This window comes from Delphinus delphis, chromosome 8, assembly GCF_949987515.2.
Source record: "Delphinus delphis chromosome 8, mDelDel1.2, whole genome shotgun sequence".
Lineage (NCBI taxonomy): Eukaryota > Metazoa > Chordata > Mammalia > Artiodactyla > Delphinidae > Delphinus > Delphinus delphis.
In genome coordinates this window covers 11,853,352-11,874,753 of record NC_082690.1, presented here as the reverse complement: position 1 = coordinate 11,874,753, position 21,402 = coordinate 11,853,352, and the positions used below count along the sequence as shown (strand labels likewise).

The 21,402-nt window shown below is 44.6% G+C and overlaps 1 protein-coding gene and 1 long non-coding RNA gene across 2 annotated transcripts in view; one reads left to right on the top strand and one right to left on the bottom strand.

Annotated features, from left to right (window-relative positions):
* Positions 1-184: 184 nt before the first annotated feature.
* Positions 185-4,179, top strand: LOC132429448 (uncharacterized). Its single transcript, XR_009520349.1, has 3 exons — positions 185-597; positions 3,026-3,137; positions 4,064-4,179. It is a non-coding gene; the product is annotated as an uncharacterized lncRNA (long non-coding RNA).
* Positions 4,180-5,726: 1,547 nt separating this feature from the next.
* The window catches only part of CLMP (CXADR like membrane protein), an 87,362-nt gene continuing 71,686 nt past the window's right edge, over positions 5,727-21,402 (bottom strand). Inside the window, exons 3-7 of the mRNA XM_060017762.1 lie at positions 8,802-9,003; positions 7,942-8,109; positions 7,347-7,469; positions 6,641-6,782; positions 5,727-6,047 (exon numbers count right to left, since the gene is read on the bottom strand). Of these exons, the coding sequence (XP_059873745.1) occupies positions 5,747-6,047; positions 6,641-6,782; positions 7,347-7,469; positions 7,942-8,109; positions 8,802-9,003 (936 nt within the window). The 3' untranslated portion in view covers positions 5,727-5,746. The remainder of the gene's footprint in view (positions 6,048-6,640; positions 6,783-7,346; positions 7,470-7,941; positions 8,110-8,801; positions 9,004-21,402) is intronic.

Sequence of the window (21,402 nt, the reverse complement as noted above, 5' to 3'; positions counted from 1 at the left end):
TTCTGGAACTTTCATTCTCGCCCCCGCTGTCCGAAAGGCCCAGGGGAAAGGGAGGGTGGGGCCGACGGAGCCCGCGCGCGGGAGTCCTCAGTCACCCCGGGCGCGGGGGAAGGGCTCGTCTGCCTCTGCGCATGCGCCCCAGAAATCGCAGGCGGGAGGGACGAAGGAGGGGGAGGAAGAGGGGCGGGCCAACTTGGAACCAACCAATGACAGCAGCGCGATCGGCGATCTGGCTCCTGCGGAACCCCCGGAGCGAAGGCGCAGGGCCTGCAGGGAGGGGTCCGGCGCCTGCAGCCCTGGAGAGAAGGCGGAAGTGGAGCGAGGACAAGATGGCCGCGAAGGTGGCTGCGCCCCTCCCCCACCATCCTCCTTCCCCTACTCCCACCCCGGCCTTGTAGATGGTCTTCTAGGCCCTCCGGGATTCCACACACCCACATAGCCAGCGTGGCTCTGTCCTAGGACTGACCCCGAGCGACGGGGCCGAAGTTTCCGACCCCAGGGCGCTGCGAGGGTAACTTGCCCAGTGGCACCCAGATCTGGGGATGGAAGGAGCCGGCCGGCCGCCGCGGCGTCTCGCCTCTGCGCGGAATACGACAGGTTAGCCGGGCAGGCCCCCGGGACCCTCCGTTCATTGTGGTAGCTGGAGGCCGGCTGACCCCGACGCAGAGTGCGGAGAGGCCCAACTTCTCAACCTCCAGGGTCCCGATGCTGTGTCTGTATCCTTAGCGAAATAGATGGCTAAACTCGCTTCTTGGAGCCCGGATGCCTCCGTCACCCCCCCCCCCCCCCCAGCGCCCACCGAGAACAGACTCGGCTTCTTGGCTCGGCCCCTTCTCCACCCGCCCGGGCCCCCTCACTTCTCAGTTATTTGTTTAAAAAAAAAGAAAAGCTAGGGAGCTCTTTCCTTGTAAGTGAACCGGGCGTAAGGAACCTGGGTTCCGGTAGCCCTGTGTCCTTGATTGAGACTTCCTGAACCTCTTACTTTCAGTAATTTGAGGTAATATCTTTACTGCCTTGACTTTCGGCAAAAACTAAGCGAGAAACCAGGCAGAAGCGCCTTGAGAATATTACTGAACGAGTGGAGTGCACGAAACAGTACCTAGACTTTCAAATTGCGGCGCATGATGCGGTGTTTGGGGCCTTGTCATTCTAAGCCTTTCTCAGCACGTTGAATGCTTTCTAGTGAGCGCTTTCAAACAGGCTGGGCAGGTAGTATTCCTATTGAGTAGATGAGTGGGCACAAATAGGTGAAAAGATTTTTTTTAAGACCACCTAGCAGAACTTTTAGTGGCGTGGCTGGAATTAGAAAGGTCTCCAGACCAAGCCAGTAAAACCTAGAGACAGATTCGAATATTGGATCAAAGGATGTCCTTTCTGTATTTGCCTTCTGGGGGAAAATGTGAGCTTGAGTCCTTGGAGGTATGTACCTAACTTCTCCCCACTTCCCAAGGAGTTCGTTTTATATGATGCTTTCACAGGGTACAAAGTGCTTTCATTTGTTATTTCATTTAATCATCAAAACGATTCTCTGAGAGAGAGATCATTCATTCCTGTGTTAGGAGAGAAATGAAGTTCAGAGATGTTATTTGTGGGAAGTTAAACATCTGGCTGAGCTACAGTAGAACCTAGCTCTGGATTCCAGAATCTTTGGTCTTTTTTTATTAGTAATTTCCTTCCTGAAAACACTGCCGAGAAAAATGTATACTTCTTGCAGTTTTCTTTAGCATCTGCAGACTTCTCTCCCCACCCAATTTATCGAGTACAATCTCTGAACCACACCCTACATTTTGCAGCTTTTTAAACTAACCTCTGAACTACCTACAAGATTTGAACCGGTGGAAAATAGAACGGGTGCCTAATTCCACGGGTTTGGGGTATCCCACCTAGTAGCAGTGATTACAGAAAGCTGAACAGATAACCTTCCCTTCTGGTCATTTTCAAAACGTGTTCTAGGATTTGAACTATCTTCTTATCGACTAGAATGAGAGTTTATGTGTTATGTATAAAGTTCAGATAATGATAAATGTCCTGTCTCCACCTCTTTAAATGCACAGGGTTTCAAACCCACTCAGGATCTAAAGTTAAAGTTTGGGTGCCTGGGGCTCCAGTCTGAGACCTAGAGTTTCTGACTAGGGAAGAGGGTCATGATTAACATTTTTTGAGTGCTTGTCACAGGCCAAGCACTGTTCTAAGTGCTTTGCATATTATTACCTCATTTAATTCTGTGAAATTTTTTTCAGATTTATTTAAATCTCATAGTGTTTACTTTTCAGATTTCTTTGAACCCCTTAGTGTGTACTTTTTTACTGGCACTTCACCTTGATATAAAATACTGGCTTAGTAAATATTTGTTATTTTGATAAAGTCCTTAAGGTCGGAAACGGTCATGAACTTTGTCGTCACTTGGTTTGTCCAGGACTACTTAGTATCTCGCCTTGTGAGAAAAAAGTGCTTGGTATATTTGTGACTGGAATCAATAAATAATAGATCATATTCAGTCTGAGTTCTTCTGTTCTTCAGTTGGCTGCAAGCTAATAAATAAATTTCCAATGCAGGTTATATGAGCTTCAGCCTCTCCTACAGTATCACCTTTACTTATTTATTTTTAAATTGCCGACACAGATGCACCTGTAATAAATACTTGTTTTTTGTGATCAAACACAGTCCCATTTACAAGGCAACTTAGAAGTTAAAATTGAAATATAAACAGCTTAACACGAGAAATGAAGCAGAATTATATATGTCTTTTTCGCAACGGCAGTTTTGAAATTGTTCTTATACAGGGTAACAACAAAGGCATCACTTCATTCTTTTACAGTTCTAAGTTTAGTGTGTGCATTTTATTGAAATGATTATTTTCTAAACATCCGCATCATTCCATCTGTATCTTCTTCCTACACTTTTTCTTCCACCATCTATTTTATCCTTTTTTGTTTCATATTAAAGAATCAAATTTGTTTGACTTGCAAGGTTAATGGAATATGGTTTGAAACCAGTAGTGGCTCAAACTTTATCTTAAACCCAGAGCCTGTCATATCTGAACCCAAAAGCCTGACTGAAAGAGAAGCACACTATCACTAAGACTTCAGCACCTTATCTCTCAGAATCTTCAATTCTTGGACTTTCTCAGATTTCAGGTAATAATTTGTTTTGTGACATTTTTTGTAGATATCCAGTATGAATGGACTTCCAAAATAATATGGATATTCAACTGGTATTTTAGTCTTCTAATAACTAACCTGTTTAAATAATCAAAACCTTTTCACGCAAAGGGGACTGATTCCTGCTTGCAGAGGCATAGACAGGAAACGTTAGGTTCAAAGGTAATAAATAATGATAAGAGCAAATTCCTAGTGATGGTAGAGCTGCAGCTGCCACAGCATACTCACTTGGCTTAAGTACTCTAGGAATGAGAATTCTCAGAATTACAGAGCAGATGTGTTATGTTGCCTGGACACCACACTACCAGAAGAATAAGGAAGTGGAGTAAGCAGTTTATGTCTTACAATGAGGCAGTGTTAGTATAAGAAGCATTCCAAATGTGCTAGCCCTCTTAAACTAATGGCAGGCATTTTTTACATTACTTCCTCAATGTCTCTTATGTCCCAACTTTTTTTTGGGGGGGGGGTGGGGGGCCGGGGGCCATGCCGCGTGGCTTGCGGGATCTTAGTTTCATGACCAGAGATTGAACCCATGCCCTCAGCAGGGAAAGCATGATGTCCTAACCACTGGACTAACAGGGAATTACCCCCAATTTTTTTTAGAGGAAGACAAAACTCAAGATGAAACTTTCACTCAAGGATAAAACCCTATTTCTTAAAGGATTTTGGAAGGAAATGCATTTGTACTATGTGAGAATTAGATGTAAAAATGAAAATCAGAAATAGGACAAAATCCCAGATCAACTTTTTCCCTTTAAGCGCCTGATTCCCATTTTAGGAACAGGGCTTTTATCACCACATTCAGCACTACTTTTTCTTTCCTATAGCCTGCTGCCTTTTTTTTTTAAAGACTTTATTTTATTTTTATTTGTCTATTTATTTGTTTATTTTTACTTTTGCAGGGCCTTAGTTCCCTGACCAGGGCTTGAACCCTCACCCTCGGCAGTGAAAGCGCAGAGTCCTAACCACTGGCCTGCCAGGGAATTCCATGTCCTTTTAATAATAAAAAATATTTTGCTCTACCACTGGTGATCTGTTGACACTTGCTTCAGAGTCTTTGAAGGGCTATTTCAGGTTTAGCATTCTTGCCATAGGATGAATTTGACTAGCAGAGTCATGAAAACTATTAAAAAGGCAAGTTGTATTGGAGGCTGCTTTCTTTTAATTTCTCAGACACCTGTCTTCTCCCATGTGTCAGCTCTTCTGGGAGCTATCCTGGTAAATCATTTCTGCTAATTCTTTCCAAAATGCCAACAGTATTTAACAGGCACTAACCTAGATCCCTCCTGCCACCCACTAGTTATCCTCACCATCTCTTCCCTAAATGTTAATATCCTATCCTTCCAGCCCAGAGCTAGGCTTCCTGAGAGGCTAAACTGGGAAAATACTGAATTTCTCTCTGTCTCCACCTCTCAGGAGGGAATGGTATGATGTCCATGCAGTGCCATCAGGAAAGGCGGTCAGTCCCTGAACTTTTTGATAATTTAAGGCCTAGAATCAACAAAAGTCCCAGGTTCACATCTTTCTCCGAAAATGAAAGCAATGGAGGAAGCTCCAAGTTTGGTGCAATGCTGAACTTCTGATGACACTCCTTGACATATTAAGAGAAAGCTGACCTAATCTCCCTTTTTAGTCTAGTCAGTCTTGAAATCCTGATTTCATATGTTCACTGAAAGAAGAGACTGTGGTTGGATGATCTTCCAGCATTCTGAAAAGATCTCTTTCTCTAGAAGACTTCTTTCTAAGGAGATTGTTAAACGACACCTAATGATTGTTTTCTTGCTCCAGAGATATCCAGCAGGGAAGTCCTTAGAGACATCCAATTTGAGGGAAAATCCACAATTATTCCAGCATTATATTTCTGATATTTGTCAGTGGCCCTCTGAACATCAAGATGGAAAGCTTTTCACAGTCCCTTGTTACACATTTTGGACTCCCTTTTTTTTTAGTTCAATATAAGTAGGAAGATTACTAGTGAACAGAGTGGGAAAATCTCAGTCATTCTCCATCTCCCACTATTTCTCAACTCCTCTTGAAATTAATATCCAAACTTTCTGGTAAATAAAGTCAGGTCAGGATGGAAGAGACTTGTTTCCTTTTTTGGAGTTTTTCATGGTGCAGATAGGTGTGATATAAGGCTGTGGGTTCTGCTTGACTCTGAATAATCATAGCAATCCAGTAGGTTTGCAGAAATGCATAGAAAATTTATGAACACCTCATTTCTTAACAGTGGTGAGTCAAAGTGTTGACACAAAACAGCCCAAGTGAGGAATTCTAAGTGTGTTCACTTCCCCTCTCCCCAGCCTTTCTCACCACAGGTCCTGGTCCCCAAATGCACAGATTTGGCCCCCGCTCTGGTCTAAAGGCACAGTGAGATGCCTTTTTGGAGACCATCAGCTTACATCCTTTTCCTTGTTTGCTGTCATATGAGGAAAGTGCTCATTTGAATCTCTCCCATGCAATGGTCACTGCTACTTAAATGACCTCTCGTTTGGTCCGAGGCGGTTGTGTGGCTGGTGACTGGGCGTCAATGACGAGAAGAGTCCTGACTCCTGGGAAAGGATGGGAGTCAAGTCCGCTCGAACTCAGACAGTTTGGAAGGCTCTGCTCTGGCTGGGGATCGTGCCAGGAGTGCTCTCTGCTTTGGTCAGGGTAGCGTGGTGGACTTTCTTTGGTTCAGACCCTCTTGCCTCCGGCCCCACAGGACCGTAGGTGTGGGTAGCCAGCCCTGGCCGGGGCGCCGCTTCCGAGGACGGTGTCCGCTGGCTGCGGGAGCCGCTGTTAGCCGTGGAGCGCGTGGAGGAGGAGCCCGAGCGTGAGCTCCGAGAGCCCGAGGAGGAGGAGCTGGGTTTCACAAGGCGGGCTTTCGGGGCTTCGGCATCTTCTCTGAAGAGGAAAAAGAGCAAAGATAGATTTTAGGGCCACAGGACTGCGAAAGCTTCCGCTGTGCTGCTGCTTTCTGAGGTTGCCCGATCAGCTCCTCAAGGCGGAAACCTCGAGCTACCACGTAGGGAAACAGGGACTCCCCCTGCGTCCTGCGCCCTTCCGGCGGGCTTGGGCGGGTGTGCGGCCCCTTGGCCGGGAGGTCCACCCTGTTACTCTGGGGGAATGGGCACTCCCTACTGGATGTCTAGACAGCAGTCCCCTTGACTGGGAGTTTGTCTGCAGAAGCCCTTTCATGGCCCGTAGGCTAGGCCCATTCTCTATTGCATGGCCTTTACAAGTGGAAGGCAATGAGAAGGAACGCAGAGTTTAGCTATTACGTCCCTGTTGCATCCCTGTTGCGGATAGTTTCACAAGAAAGCCAAGGTAAACCAGTCCTCCTGCCCCTAGGCTGGAGCTCCTTACCCACCAGAATAATCCTTTTAACAGATTTAAGGTTAAGAGGAAATGGGACATTTTTGTTGTCACTAGGGAGCTGGGGAGCTGGCGGTAGAAAGGCAGCCTAGGTGAGGAAGGGGATTTTGCGGGAGGTTTACCGGATTTCATTCGGTCTCTCTTCCTCCTCGTATCTCTCTTTGTCTTTCCGTCGGATTAGCAGCCACACCAGGAGGAAAATCAGCAGGGCTCCAGCCACCATACCTGTCACCGCTCCTGCAATCATGCCGATGCTTTGTACATCTGTTTTCTCAGAAACAAAAGCAAAAGTAAAACCAAGCATAAGCTAAGCAACACATAGACTTAAAAAACATAAGCTCTGGACAAGATGAGTATTTCCAGATCTTTGTATCTATCTTCCTGAGTTCCCCATATACCCTTTCTTGGTGTATGACTGTCCCTCTTGATATTGAAGGGGAGCAGAATACGACACCCCAAAATATGCCTCGTTGACATTAGGATTATTTTTAGCTGATTATTTTTGAGAAACAGCAGACACAAGAGAAGCTCTGAAAACAGAGTAGAAGTTACCCTTTGTAAGGGTATATCTATAAAGGAAACCTCCATTTGGTTTTGGTCCCCTCCTGGATATAATAAATTTCTTCAGGGGGCTGGAAAATTCACACATACTATAAATACAGAGTTAGCTACAACTGTTGAACAGTCCTTGGTAACTACTGAATTTATTTCAGTGATAGCCATGTTCTTCTGTAGATAAAGATGTTGACCTTACTCTTACTTGTGATTAAAAACATTTAGGCTGAACCACTGCAGAGACAAAACCAAACCAACCCTTTGCGTACTTACACTGAACAGTCACTCGCACCACACAGCTCTCCTTCCCGGCCTCATTGCCCGCTGTGCACTGGTAGAGCCCAGAGGAGGACATGGTGAGATTCTGCAGCAGGATGCGTCCAGGGTGGTTGTAGTCTACACAAGCAGAAAGATGACTGTAATCCCCTAGTGACAAGGTCTATATTTATCGTTTATTATGTCACTGACCTAAGATTCTATCAATATAATACGGTTTGGTAAGGATGAGGTGAGAGAATCGATCCCTTTTTGGAATGTGGGAAGAAAGGTGAACATTCCTTTAAACTGCAGTGCATCCTCAAAAGTTACAAAAGATTCTGAACATTTAAGGGATACTAAACACAATAATTAGATATAATGAATTTATAGAGTACATTTATTCCTAATCTCCTTACCACTTTTATTTTTGCCATTTGAGGAAAGAAAAGACAGATTTTTCTGTCCCCGTTTAGGGATGAAAAACGGAAGTTCAAAGAGGTCCAGCAGTGTGTTCAAAGTCACCTTGTGAGTTGCTGACAAAACCAGATTTAGAATTCATGGAGAGAGTACTGTCCTGCTATCTCAACAGACCGGTAGAAAGATGACTTACCAATCCTAGATTTGGGAGGCAAACGTTCATCCTCTCCCTCCTTCTCCCGGATTCGCTGCCAGTAATACACAATGGGCTTTGTGCCAGAGGATGACTCACACTGTAAAGTCAGGTCACTTCCTTCTGTCAGCTCTCCTTCCAATTCACACTTGGGTTTTGATGGTCTCACTGGCAAAAAAAAAAAAAAAAAAAAGATCCCCAAACACCCGATTCAGTGGAAGAACTACATCCTGTTGACTTGTTTTTCCACCCACATGGTCAACTTTTGAGTGTGGATTCAATAGTACTTTGTTACCTCGCCATGCTTTACACCACTCTCCAAAATACACCCACTTCCATCCCCTGCACACGTATACACCCAACTCCAGCTGTTTCCAGTGGTGCTGTTGTAACTTTTAGAGGCTGCCTCAGAAACTCTCTCATCACTTCTCAAAGAAGAGAAACTTTTATAATTGGAAATTTTAGGAAAGTTGAGTGTGATTTTACTAATACTGAAACAGGGACAGAAGTTCATTAACTTGTAAGCAATTAAGAACTTAGTAGTTCTTGCTATCACAAAACAGAGAAATGGACTTGAAGCAGATCTGAGAGATTTGTTAAGTATGAGGATACTATTTAAACATTAGAGGATATTTAAATTTTGTAATGGGCTACCGTGGAAAACTGTGATTATTTTTTCTTCTTTCATTACGACTAAAATACAAAACATACACACTTCTTCCCAGGGAACTGGACTAGGTGACGTCTGTATAATACGAAGGATTGAACAAGAAATTTTGTACCAGTGTGACACATTTGCCTATCCGTCACCAAGACCTTATTAATAAGATGTAGGCATTTACGAGGGCACTCTGTCTTACCTAAGACTTTTAAGATGACGTGGCTCCACACATAGCGCCCTGAATTCTTCACCTTGCAGGTGTACCGGCCCTCATCGCTGGGCTTCAGAGGCTCAATCTGCAGGGAAGCATCTCCTGCCAGGAAATTGGAAGCAAAGGCCACTCGGCCCTTCTGTTCCTCAGTCAAGTTATTGTAAACATGACGACTGGAGTAAGTGATCACCTGTGGGACAGACGGAGGCAGACTCAAGTTGTGTGGCTCTCAGCCTTGCCCTCTAGCTGAGGTCAAGGTGAAGAAAGGATGGGAATTCCTGGTTGTCCAGTGGTTGGGGCTCTGTGCTTCCACTGCAGGCGGCGCGGGTTCATTGGGGAACTAAGATCCTGCATGCAGCCACGTGGTGCGGCCAAAAAAAAAAAAGACGAGGAAAGGAAAGGAAATGGAACAAAGCAGTCAAGCCTGGGGGTGATTCTAAGAGTCCAAGAGATCTCTGTTCTAAACAAACCTAAATACACTATGTTTGTCTAGGCCTTCCTTTTTCTAAGAATACGAACACCTCATATTTGTGTAGCATTTTAACTATAAAGTAGTAATTGTTGCATTAAATGCTCAGAACTTTTCTATTTTACAGGTAAGGAATTTTATTTTTATTTAAAAATTTTTTATATGTGTATTTTTTTATTGAAGTATAGTTGATTTAGAATATCATGTTAGTTTCAGGTGCACAGCACAGCAATTCAGTGATATATATATATATGTGTGTGTGTGTGTGTGTGTGTATATATATACACACATATACACATATATACATATATGTGTGTATATATACACATACACACACATACGCATATATACACACATATAATACATACATGCATGCATATACACATATATACATATACGCATATACACACACATAGATATATACATATATACACACATATACACATGTACACAATACATGCATGCACACATACATATATGAATATACACATACATACATATATACATACATACACATATATACACACATATACATACATATATATATACATATATATATAAAATCTTTTTCAGATTCTCTTCCCTTATAGGTTATTACAAAATAGATTATAGTTCCCTGTGTTATAAGGAATTTTAAATTTGAGTTACAGACTCAAGTTCTCACAGCTGAGTCCAGGAAAGAAGTAAATGCACAGAACGGTCCCCAGAGTTGACTCTGAGGGGAATTGAGAGAATGGAGGCTAGGAGGGGAGAAGACTTACCTTTCCCCTGCACACCTTCCTCACTTTTGCATTTCCTGCCACTTGCACATGATCTGGTCAGAGTACATACACTCCTTGTGTTAAGTGCTTTTACATCTAGTTTACTTCTCACAGTTTTTCCAAGTAGGCGTTATCTATCCCCATTTCACAGGCACATAGCAGAACCAGGATTTGAACACGGCAGTCTAAAGCCATCCAGTTCATCGTTTTGCTTACCACAGTTACCTCTCCTTGTCCCACCTGCACTCATTTCGCTGCTCAGAAACTGCTGTTCCAGAAAGTTTGGAAATGAAGGAGAAAATGTGAAATGAAAAAATGTGTTTTGTTTTTACAAAAGTTTCGAGCCCAGCTGAAGTTAAGGAGTAGAAGTTTATGGTTAAAATCTAGGTTTGATACTGAGGGATTCATCGTTGGCTTTCCTTCTTTGTCTGGCTTCGCTGTGAAGTAGTAACTTAGGTGGGAAAACATTGTGTCCTTTCCTTCCATAAAATACACGTGAGCTTCATGTCTTTGTTTTCCCTGGTAGGGGGACCAAACTTCAGATTTCCCCAACAGGAAAAAACAATCATGATTTTTACTGGATTTTCATCTGCCTGCAACACCACCTCTAGTTCTTGAACCTTTTCCTGGTTCTCTTAGTCCATCACCTCCTGGTAATCATGAAAACCATGCTGATCTTGTCTACCAAGACCTCAAGCCATATAACTTCAGTTCTGTCCTCCCCGCCACTTAGCAATCATATTCCTAAAATTACTTGATTTAAACATCAGCAAACATTTATGGAATGAGTGCTCCCCATCAGGTCAGGAGGAGGCTATACAGATGAAGTAAAACCCCCTTCTTATCATCAAGTAATTTATAATCTAGCAGGATTAACAAGGAGAGAAATGTAAACATAGAAAAAGGAATGACTAACTTGAAAGAGTATCAAGAGACAATGTCCCAGAAGAGTTGGTGGCATTTGAGTTAGGCTTTGAAAGATGAGTAGACTAAATAAGAGATTAGAGAGGCAGGGAGAAGCCTGCTGGAGGGGGCATGCCAGATACACAGAACAGCACTAAAAAAAGGCCGCAAGCATATGGGAATCCCCCAAGCACATTTCTGGCTGCAGCTGTTCCAAATTGTTTCACTCTACTTTAAGCCCTTAACCCTACTGTCAATCACGTGATGCTCTGCAGCACAGGAAATGCTTTCCTGAAAAGATACGAAGCCATCCAATAAAATGGCCATAAATGCTGTCACCATTGTATCAAAACTTTTCAGTATCATCCATTTTGCCCTTACCACCTCTCTGAAAAAAAGTGCTTTCTCCTTTTTCTGCATGTTCTTTTTCTTCAGCAAATGTTTATTGAACGCATCTGCCGGGTGCTTTGCTGGGCACTGGAAAACAAGCAGGAAGAAGACACAGTTCCTACCCTGGGGCCTCACAGTTTTGTGGGGGAAAAAAATGGGGGAGCAGCAAGTAAGAAAATTAAGGTAAACACTGTAATCGATAATACACTTAAAACGTTTTCAGTATTCAATTTTGTCCCCTCACTTCAACCAACACCACAGTTGTGATAATTCTGACATCTTTGTCACTATCGCCAACATATTTTTGAGCTCCAGTTTTATATTTCCAGCTACCTTGCCCCTACAGATGTCTGTCTTCTCCAGTCTACCTTACATAATAATGTAAGTTAATGCCAAGTTAATATTAATGTAAAACTCATGCTAGCTCTTTCCCAGATCAAAAGCCTTTCATGGCTCCGCGCCACCTCTGAATGATGACCAGATTCAGACCAGGGCCATCAAAATGATTTCTGCATTACCTTCCCAACCTCGTTTCCTATTTAGTCCCCCTCACATTCTTGAGTGTAGTCACAGTACATTTCCTTTGCTTTCATGTGAGGTGCGCTTTCTTTATGCTCACATGCCTTTGCCCACTGCACTTTTCCACTTAGAAACTCCCCTTTCTCCATCTCTCCACATAAAGAATCCCTGTTCATTCTTTTAAACCCCAAATCAATGTTAATTCCTTATGAAACCTTCCCTGATAGGACACTCAGACTAAGAATGCTGTCATCCATAGCATGTCTTGGCACCATTTTTTTTTTTTTTTTTTTTTGCGGTACGCGGGCCTCTCACTGTTGTGGCCTCTCCCGTTGCGGAGCACAGGCTCTGGACGCGCAGGCCCAGCGGCCATGGCTCAGGGGCCCAGCCGCTCCGCGGTATGTAGGATCCTCCCGGACCGGGGCACGAACCCGCGTCCCCTGCATCGGCAGGCGGACTCTCAACCACTGCGCCACCAGGGAAGCCCCCTTGGCAGCACTTTTATGTGAGGAGAAAGTGTGAAAGACAAGACATTGGGCAGACAGGTTGCTGGATCCTCTTTCTATAATTCTGGGCATTGTCTGGGAGATCCTTCAGGCCACTGTGATTTTATGTATGTCTGTTGCCATCGACTGTCTTTGGCTAGGCAATTTTGCAACCCGGCAATCGTTTATTTAATAAACACTAATTGAAAACATACTCTACACTTGGCACTGTTCTAGAGATGATAACAATACAGGGAAATGAATTTTATAAGTGTTGTCAGGGACCAGGACATGCCACCCCCAAACATGCCACTTTGCATATGCATAAGGATAAGTTTCAGCGGAAGTCACTTGAGCTCCTGAAATCCCTTCTCTGCCCAAAAGCAGAGCCTCGCCAAAGAATTTGTGTCCATAAATTCCCTTTCCCAGGGCAACTCTAACCTTCCCTTCTGGGAGATCAGAAGTGGGCCTCACACCCAGACATTGTCACAAACTACCACATCTCCCATCTATCCTTCTAAGGGCCCATTTATCTTTCCAAAAGGTCATTTGCTTTACCATAGGTGCCCTTTCCACCCCTCCCTTCCCACACTAAATTAGGTATCCTCTAACCACCTCTTTGAGTTACTCATTGCTGGGTACTCCCAGGTGTTACTTACACAATGCATGGGTTAATAAAACGTTTGCTTTTTTTCTTATTAACCTGTCTTTTGTCAATCTAACTGACAGTGCCCCAGCCTGAACACCTAGGAGGGTAGAGGAAAAAATATATTTTTTTCCTCCCTTACAGTTTTAAAGAACAACTTTTTTTTTAAAAAAAAGGTGAAATCGCGACTCTCATATACGTAGAAAATAAACACGTATCAAAGATTTTACTTAACTCGTTAATTAATGATGGAACCAGAAAGCTGTTACAACAGGTTCACAGGAGAATTGGACTAAAGAGTTTATATTCTCCTTTGGACAAAAATTCATTTGCATCTCTATGAACAGGAACCATTTCCATCCTAGGGATAGGAAGCTTGGCATCACCATCAGCATTCCCCAAGTTAACTTCCATTTCTGCAGAAGTTAATACGTGAGGAAAATTAGACCCTAATCCATCTCCAGAAAACTTGGACACTAAGCATAAAGCTGATGTTCAGGCGGCACCTCCCTACGGTGTATTGCAGGGAAGGGCCAAGTCTTCAGGCTCGGGTATGGAGAAAGCCACTTTGGTATGACAATGAGGGGAATTAGATCCCTTGAAGGCTGTTTCCCCTGCGTTCCCGCTCCCCTACAGCTGCCTCCCTTAGGGTGTGGTCTCCAGGTTCAACTCGCTGAGTCTTTACATTAGAGAACCTGAAAGGTTACTGGGAACAGCACTATGGGGGTGTCTCCTTCTTACTGGGATGAGGGTGGAGGGGGAATTGGGGCAGCTTCGCTAGGACAGCACCATCAGGCTGCTCCCTAAGACTAAGGTGAACTCTTCAAAGACATCTTAAAGCAAGTTGGGGGAGTCCCCTAACCACGTGGTCCAGTGGTTAGGACTCTGTGCTTCACTGCAGGGGGCACGGGTTTGATCCCTGGACAGGGAACTAAGATCCCACATGCCATGTGGCACGGCCAAAAAAATAAAACAAATTGGCAAGCATGGCCAGTTAGAGAATATTTAGGAGAGCGAAGAGAGGGTAGGAGGGAGAGTCATCCATAGGTAAGGCTGGACATGTGACCAAAGGCTGGACTTGAATCTTAAGCTGAAGAGATCCAAGATGACAGTCATTCATTCAACACATTTTGAGCCTCCACTGTGCCAGCACCTTTTTAGGCACTGGGGAAATATCAGGGAACTCAACATGTAAAAATATGAGAAGCATATATTCTAGTGATGGAAAACAGACATAGAAGAACATTACATGGGAGACCCGACAGCGTGAAATACTATGAAAATACAGAGCGGGGGAGGGGGGTTGTGGGCCAGGAAGACAGACTGCAATTTAAATAAGGTCATCAAGGTAGACCTCACTGGAAGGTGAAATTAGAGCACACAGTTGAAGGAGACACAGACTTAGCCTTGGAGTTATCTCGGGGCAGAGAGGCCTAGGCAGAGGAAAGAGCCAGTGCAAAGGCCCTCAGGTGGGAGGGCGCCTGGCATGTTTGAGGAACAGCAGGGAGGCCAGGTAGCTGGAGGACAGTAGATGGAGTCAGGCACTGGGGCCTCATCATGTAGGGCCTCATGGGCCACTGTAAAGATGGCTTTTACTCTGAGGGAAATGGGGGGCCACTAGAGGGCTCTGAGCAGAGGAGTATCAAGACCGATTAATGTTTTGAGAATAGGCTGTAGGAGGCCAAGGGTGGATACAGGAAAACCAGTCAGGAGGCTATTGTAGTGAAGATCCAGGCAAGAGATATGCTGCCTGGAAGGGAAGCAATGGAAGTGATAAGTCATCAGATTCTGAATGGACTTTGAGATAGAACCTACTAGATTTCCCAATAGACTGACTGAGCAACTTATTGAAATGTTTGTGGCATGAGAGTGTGAACTAAAATACGTATTTATGGCAAGACAAGAACGATTTAAACATAAAGATTCTTCTTTGCCCTTTGCCCCCACCCCCCACCCCGCTCCGCATCGTGTGTCTGCATTTTGCATTGACCACACCCCCCATCAGCAGGAATGCCTGCTCAGCTGTAAAAAGCAATTCTCCTAGCCTCAGCAAGACCGCTCCTTAGAGATAATATTCCTTCTTGATCTTATAAAGGGTCACATGACCCACCACGATGGTGCTTAAATCTGAATTATGTAACCTGTCGATCATATGTCATTTAATGTACAGCCCTCTGGCTCAAAAAACGTATATAGGGCTTCCCTGGTGGCATAGCGGTTAAGAATCCGCCTGCCAATGCAGGGGACGCGGGTTCGAGCCCTGGTCCGGGAGGATCCCACATGCTGCGGAGCAACTAAGCCTGTGCGCCACAACTACTGAGCCTGTGCTCTAGAGCCCGCGGGCCACAACTACTGAGCCCGTGTGCCACAACTACTGAAGCCCGCGTGTCTAGAGGCCGTGCTCCGCAACAAGAGAAGCCAGCGCAATGAGAAGCCCGTGCACCACAAGGAAGAGTGGCCTCCGCTCGCCGCAACTAGAGGAAGCCCGTGTGCAGCAACGAAGACCCAACGCAGACAAAAAATAAATAAAAATAAAATAAATAAATACATAAAAAACATTATAAAATGTGTCTTGACTTCTAAGGGGCAGAACAGTTCTCAGAGCTTTCTGAGATGCTCTTCCTGGGTTACAATCCTCAAACTGGGCTCAAATAAAATTTTCCAATTCTTTCTTAGATTGACTGATTAATTTTTCATCGACAAGAGAAAGAGGAGTCCAGGACTACTCCCAGGTTTTTGGCATGAGTCCATGCAGGGAGAGAACTGCCCTCGACCAAGAGAGGGAAGACTGCACACAGCAGGTTTGGGGTCAGAGCATGAGGAGTGGGGAGGGGTCAGGAGTTTAGTTTTGGACTTACTCCATTTGAGGTACCTGCTGGACACCCAAAGGAGGTGTGGAGTAAGCAGCTGCATACTTGTGAGTCTTCTGTGCCGGGGTGAGGCCTGGACTGGAAATAGGCATGTAGGAATTACAAGCATGTGGTTGGTGTTTAAAGCCAGGAGGCTGGGTAGGATCGCTGAAAGCATGAATAAGAGACCAGGAACACAGAAGGGAGAATGAGGCTATTCATATAGTGGATATGGAAACACAAGAACGAGAACTCCAGTAAAATACCAACAACCTCAGAGTAAAACGAATGACTGTCATCTTGGATTGCTTAATATACAAGTCCCGCCTCATCTCTGGATGACAGCTTGTCTTCCTCCCACCCTCTCTTCCTAGAGGCTCTCTGAGTCACTGGTGAAGTCTCAGTGAGACCACAGACCAGGAGGAGGCCTTGGAGGCATGGGGGCGGGGAAACAGCCAACTGGAGAGCTAATTCTCCTCATTGTCATACCAGTAGAGGCTCTCTCCCTACTCCAGCCTGAAAACTGCCACCTGCACAACTTACCCTCTAGGGAGGTGCCTCCTGAACACCGTCTTCAAGCTGAGGAACATTCCAGAAAGTACAGGAAATGCATGGGGAGGGGCAGAGGGCTTTAACTCTAGGAATCTTGGGTTCAGATCCGAGCCCTGAAATCTATCAGGCAAGTCCTTCATGTTTGCAAGTCCGAAAGGTTTAGAGTCCAAGTTTTCTGGAGATGAAGTAAGGTCTCATGTTCCTCACATATTAAAAGAAAACTACTGTAACAATCCTTACCCTACCGACTTCACAGGCTTATAGGAAGAATTAAATTTAAGATGGGAGTTCCCTGGTGGCCGAGTGGTTAGGATTCTGGGCTTTCACTGCCATGGCCCAGGTTCAATCCCTAGTCGGGGAACTGAGATCCCGCAAGCCATGTGGTGTGGACAAAAAAAAAAAAAAAAAAAAAAGTTTAAGAGACGACGTTTGAGAATGGGCACAATTCCTTCCCTCGATAACCATTTAGCAACTCCTCTGCCAGCACAGTGCTTGGCTCTGGGATCAAGCCTGTGAATTAGATGTAGACATGAACATCCACCAACACAATACAATACAACCACTCAGGGTTCTTTGTTTTTATTTAACAAACACGTATGTGGTATTTATTTTGTGCTGGGCACTGTTCTAAACACTTAACAAATATTAACTCCTTGCATTCAAGAAAAAAAAAAAAGGCAGCATCATACAGTGAAAAGTTTAAGACAAGATGAAGGAGATTAAGGAAGTAGGCTCTCCCGTACACTGCTTAGATTTAAGGCCTTTCTTTTGTTTAATAAATATCTGTAGAGTGCCTTCCATGGGGTGGGTACATATATCTTTAACCCGAAACTGGGGCCCTGCAGTTGAATCCTGCTAGAATGGGGTCGTTCTTTCGGGCCCTCCTGTAGTTGCTAATTAATAACTGCATTTCCCACTGAGGCTGGGCATCCCAGGGAGGAGTTCTTAGGACCCGGGAGAGGTTTCTCTCCTATTCTTATCCCTTAAAAGGCAACCAGCCTCATGTGCCAGGAGGTGGCCAGCAACATTTCTGAATAATTTCTTCATCCCACCTCACTACTTTTTGTTTTTCTCCCAATCAGATAAAACCTATGAACTCTGACCCAGAAAAATGTACATGACATCTTATTTTGCAGATAATTCCTTAGGGTTCCTGGTGTTCAACTTAAAGCCCTGTGCCTTAGACCCAGACCAGGAGGAGCTAGGACCACATCCTCCCGATACTGTACTTGTTCGTTTTAAATGTTTGCAGGGTTTTCTTGCCCCACCTCCTGTTGCGCTCCATGGGAAGAATAGGTTTCTTACAGGGTAGAGGAGCTGCCATAGAAATGCCAAACCAGTGGGACAGTGGGGAGAGGATGAAACACATTAGCAACAGGAAAAAAGTGGAAGCCTTAGCGCTCACCTCCTCTCTAAGAGGGAGTAGGGGGGGCTGATGTTTGGAGATAGAACAAGTAAGCGTGGAACACTTACTAGGCATGCGATGTTATTTTCTCTCTTTTTGACTTTTTCATATCTGTGTACATTTATGTAGGTGCACATCACCTATGTGCTTCCTAAGAAGAACAAAGAGACTCTAAACCTAGAAATTAGTACAGAGCTGGGTGATTTTTAGGGACTTTTGGGTTTTGTGGGCTGTGGGAGGTTGGTGACCCCTTCGTGGTCTAGGGAATTTCTTCCTTGTTCATTTTAGTGTCTGGACTAATATCAGGAGATACATTTGTCTCAAAAGGTACTTTTGACTTCGGAGAGCCTTAGGAGGTGTGGTCCAGAGTTGAATCTGACTGCTTTGGACTGTCAGAAGTTCACTACCGTAGGAGCTTTATAACGTTTTGAACAGGCGCACACTAAGAAATACATTTTTCTTCCTGACCCAGCACACACAGAGCGTACACACATATAACTGAAACATAAGTTTCATGAAACAGTGTACGTGCCACATGCCCTGATACTTTCTAGTCTGTGTTAAAACAAAATGTCTTGTTGCTTAGGATCCACTACTGAGTCCTAATTTTGAGAAACGCTACTGGCTGGGAAGTCGGTAGTCCTCTATTCCAATGAGACTTCCTCCACCTACAGCTGTGTGCCTGGGCTCAACTAATGAACTTCTCTAAACCTTAAGGTCCTCAACGGTCACACAGGGACAAGCCACTTCATAGGACTTTTGTGGGATGAGACAGTAAGCGTTCATGATCACTTTTATTAGGCAGATTCTGGGTTCAAGGAAGCCCCTAAGGTTTCCAAACTGTTCAGCCCATTCATTCCATTCATTTCTATAGTGAAGCTCTCCTGGCTAAAAGCCTCCGTTGTTTCCCATCACCTGTGAATGCTGTGGTCTAGGGTTTGACCCTCTGAATGTGGCCCCTGAGGCTAGTGCAGCCTGGACCACACCTCAGCTTTGACCCCTGCCCTCACATCTCTGAATAGCCTAGTCCCCAAACTTGAGTCCCTTGATTCCGAACAACGTCCTCTGTTGTGTCTTTGTCTTGAAGCATAGTCTTCTCCTTCTGAAATGCCTCTCCTTTTATTTTTACCTAAACAACACCTACACAGGTCTCAGGATCAAGCTGAGGGTCACCTTCTTGTATACAGGCTTTCCCGGTATATTGCTTTTCCCTCCCTTTCCCCCAAATCCCGTCCTAATATTAAATGAAGAAAAAAGAGATAACTACAGGTAAGTATTTAACATCTTTGGGAAGCAGAGATTATGCAACTTCAAAATAATTTTTTTTTTTGGCCACGCCACCCAGCTTGCAAGATCTTAGTTCCCAGATCAGGGATCGAACCGTTTCCTCAGCAGTGAAAGCGTGGAGTCCTAACCACTGGACAGCCAGGGAATTCCCCCAAAATAATATTAATAGGGACTTCCCCGGTGGCTCAGTGGTTAAGAGTCTGCCTGCCAATGCCTGCCTGGTCCGGGAAGATCCCACATGCCGCAGAGCAACTAAACCCATGAGCCACAACTACTGAGCCTGTGTTCTAGAGCCCGCGAGTCACAACTACTAAGCCCGTGTGCCAAGCCCGTGTGCCACAACTACGGAAGCCCGCGTGCCTAGAGCCCGTGCTCTGCAATAAGAGAAGCCACAGCAGTGAGAAGCCCACGCGCCTCAACGAAGCGTAGCGCCCACTCGCCGCAGCCAGAGAAAGCCCACGTGCAGCAAGGAAGACCCAACGCAGCCAAAAATAAATAAATTTATTAAAAAAATAATCTTAATATAATTAAATAACCCTTATTTAATATGAGAATTTCACAACACTTCTGACATGGGTTGGGGCTCAGTTACAGCCTTGCAATTTGACTCTTTTTTTTTTTGTTCAGACACACACTGAATCTCAGATGCTTGTGTGCCTCTCCGTTTCATTTTGTTTTTTAATTCTAGGGGATGTAGTGCTGAGACTAAGCCATGGATCAATAGGGGTGTGATGGGGGAACAGTGAATAAATTTAATCCTTCTGCAAACAAACAAATTAAATATATGAATCGCAGCTGCTGTAGGGCTGTTTGTCTTATGACATTCCTGGTGGGCCTGCTCCGGATGCATTTTTAGGGAAAGAAGGCAGGACAATTTGTTAGGACTCCAGTGGAACAGCGCAACTTTCTGGCAGTTGCTCTGCTGTGCCAGGCCCTATGTAGCAGCTGTGAAACTGCCTTGCAGGAGATGGACGTAGACCCCTCTCTCTATGTTTTAGATCAGGATTTTTCTTGCTTAAAGCCAAAGGGAAAGGGGAAAGGGTGAAGGAGTGGCCAAGAGGGTTGGCATGGGAATTGGAACACTTCTGTCCTGATTTCTCCAACTGAAAAATAGAGGGGAAATGTTGTGAGTTCCTGACTGACCTTGGGGGAGGTGAGCACTCTTACTTTGGAAATTCTACCGTGTTTCCATCCTAGAACCAGGAGGAAAGCTCCAGGTTTCTAGTGGCCACGCTCTCTAGGTTGAAATTCAAATATTCCTAAATGTTCCCTGCACATCTGAGCATCCTAGGCAAGAGGGATGAAAGTGTTTCTGCTCAGATTGAAAGGCAAAGCTAAGCTTGGGATACAGGTCATTGGTTAGCCTCACATCCGGGAATTCCCTGGTGGTCCAGTGGTTAGGTCTCTGAACTTCCACTGCAGGGAGCACCGGTTCAATCCCTGGTTGGGGAACTAAGATCCTGCAAGCCGTGCAGCGCGGTCAAAGAAAAAAAAAAGAAAAAGAAAAAGAAGCACTGCGTCTGTTCCAACCCTTCCTGTATTTTATTTTCTTCCTTGGTCCCCCTTACTCTCACTCCCAACCCCCTGGCAATTAACCAGCTCTGGCAACGGCACCCACTGCTTGGTATCCCAACTCCCCATGACTGTAGTTTAAGCCCTTATCGTATAGCTGGAAACTGTTCAGCTGACATTGTTTCTACTGGAGTCCCGCTTAGATCAGCCTCACAGAGCCAGAATGCATACTCTAAAATGCAAAGATGCCCTTTTCACTCTTAAAAGCCTTCAAGAACGCCATGACCTTGTAGGGAAAATTCTCAGCTCCCTGGTATGAGAGACAAGACCTTTCAGTTTCTGGTCCTGCAACCGCACAGGCTCACACTTGCACTCCTTGAGAAGCACACCTTGACCTCTCCCCTCCTTCAAAGGCTCTCAGCCAGCGGCTCCTCCTTTGTTTTCCTCTAGAACACTCTGCTTATCTCTATCATGATATGTATCTCTTGAAGTAGCTCCTTTATGAGAGAGGGTATGTGTGTTTAGTGGGAATCCAATATTTATTATATTTAACTAAACTGATTTTTGATATTTCAGAACTTCCAATAGTGCTCAGCTTTTTCCAGCAACAGAGTCTCTGCATAATTAATTCTGTCTGGAATAATTTTCTCCCCATATTCTCCTTATTTCCTATATAGCAGCACATTTTCTAATTTCAAATTATTTATGAAGGTGACATAGCTAGTGGTTAATAGCCCAGGTACCACCAATGTCAGCGTGCCCAATTTCAAAAATGGTGACTTTAAGCAATTTTCTCACTTTGTATGTGTAT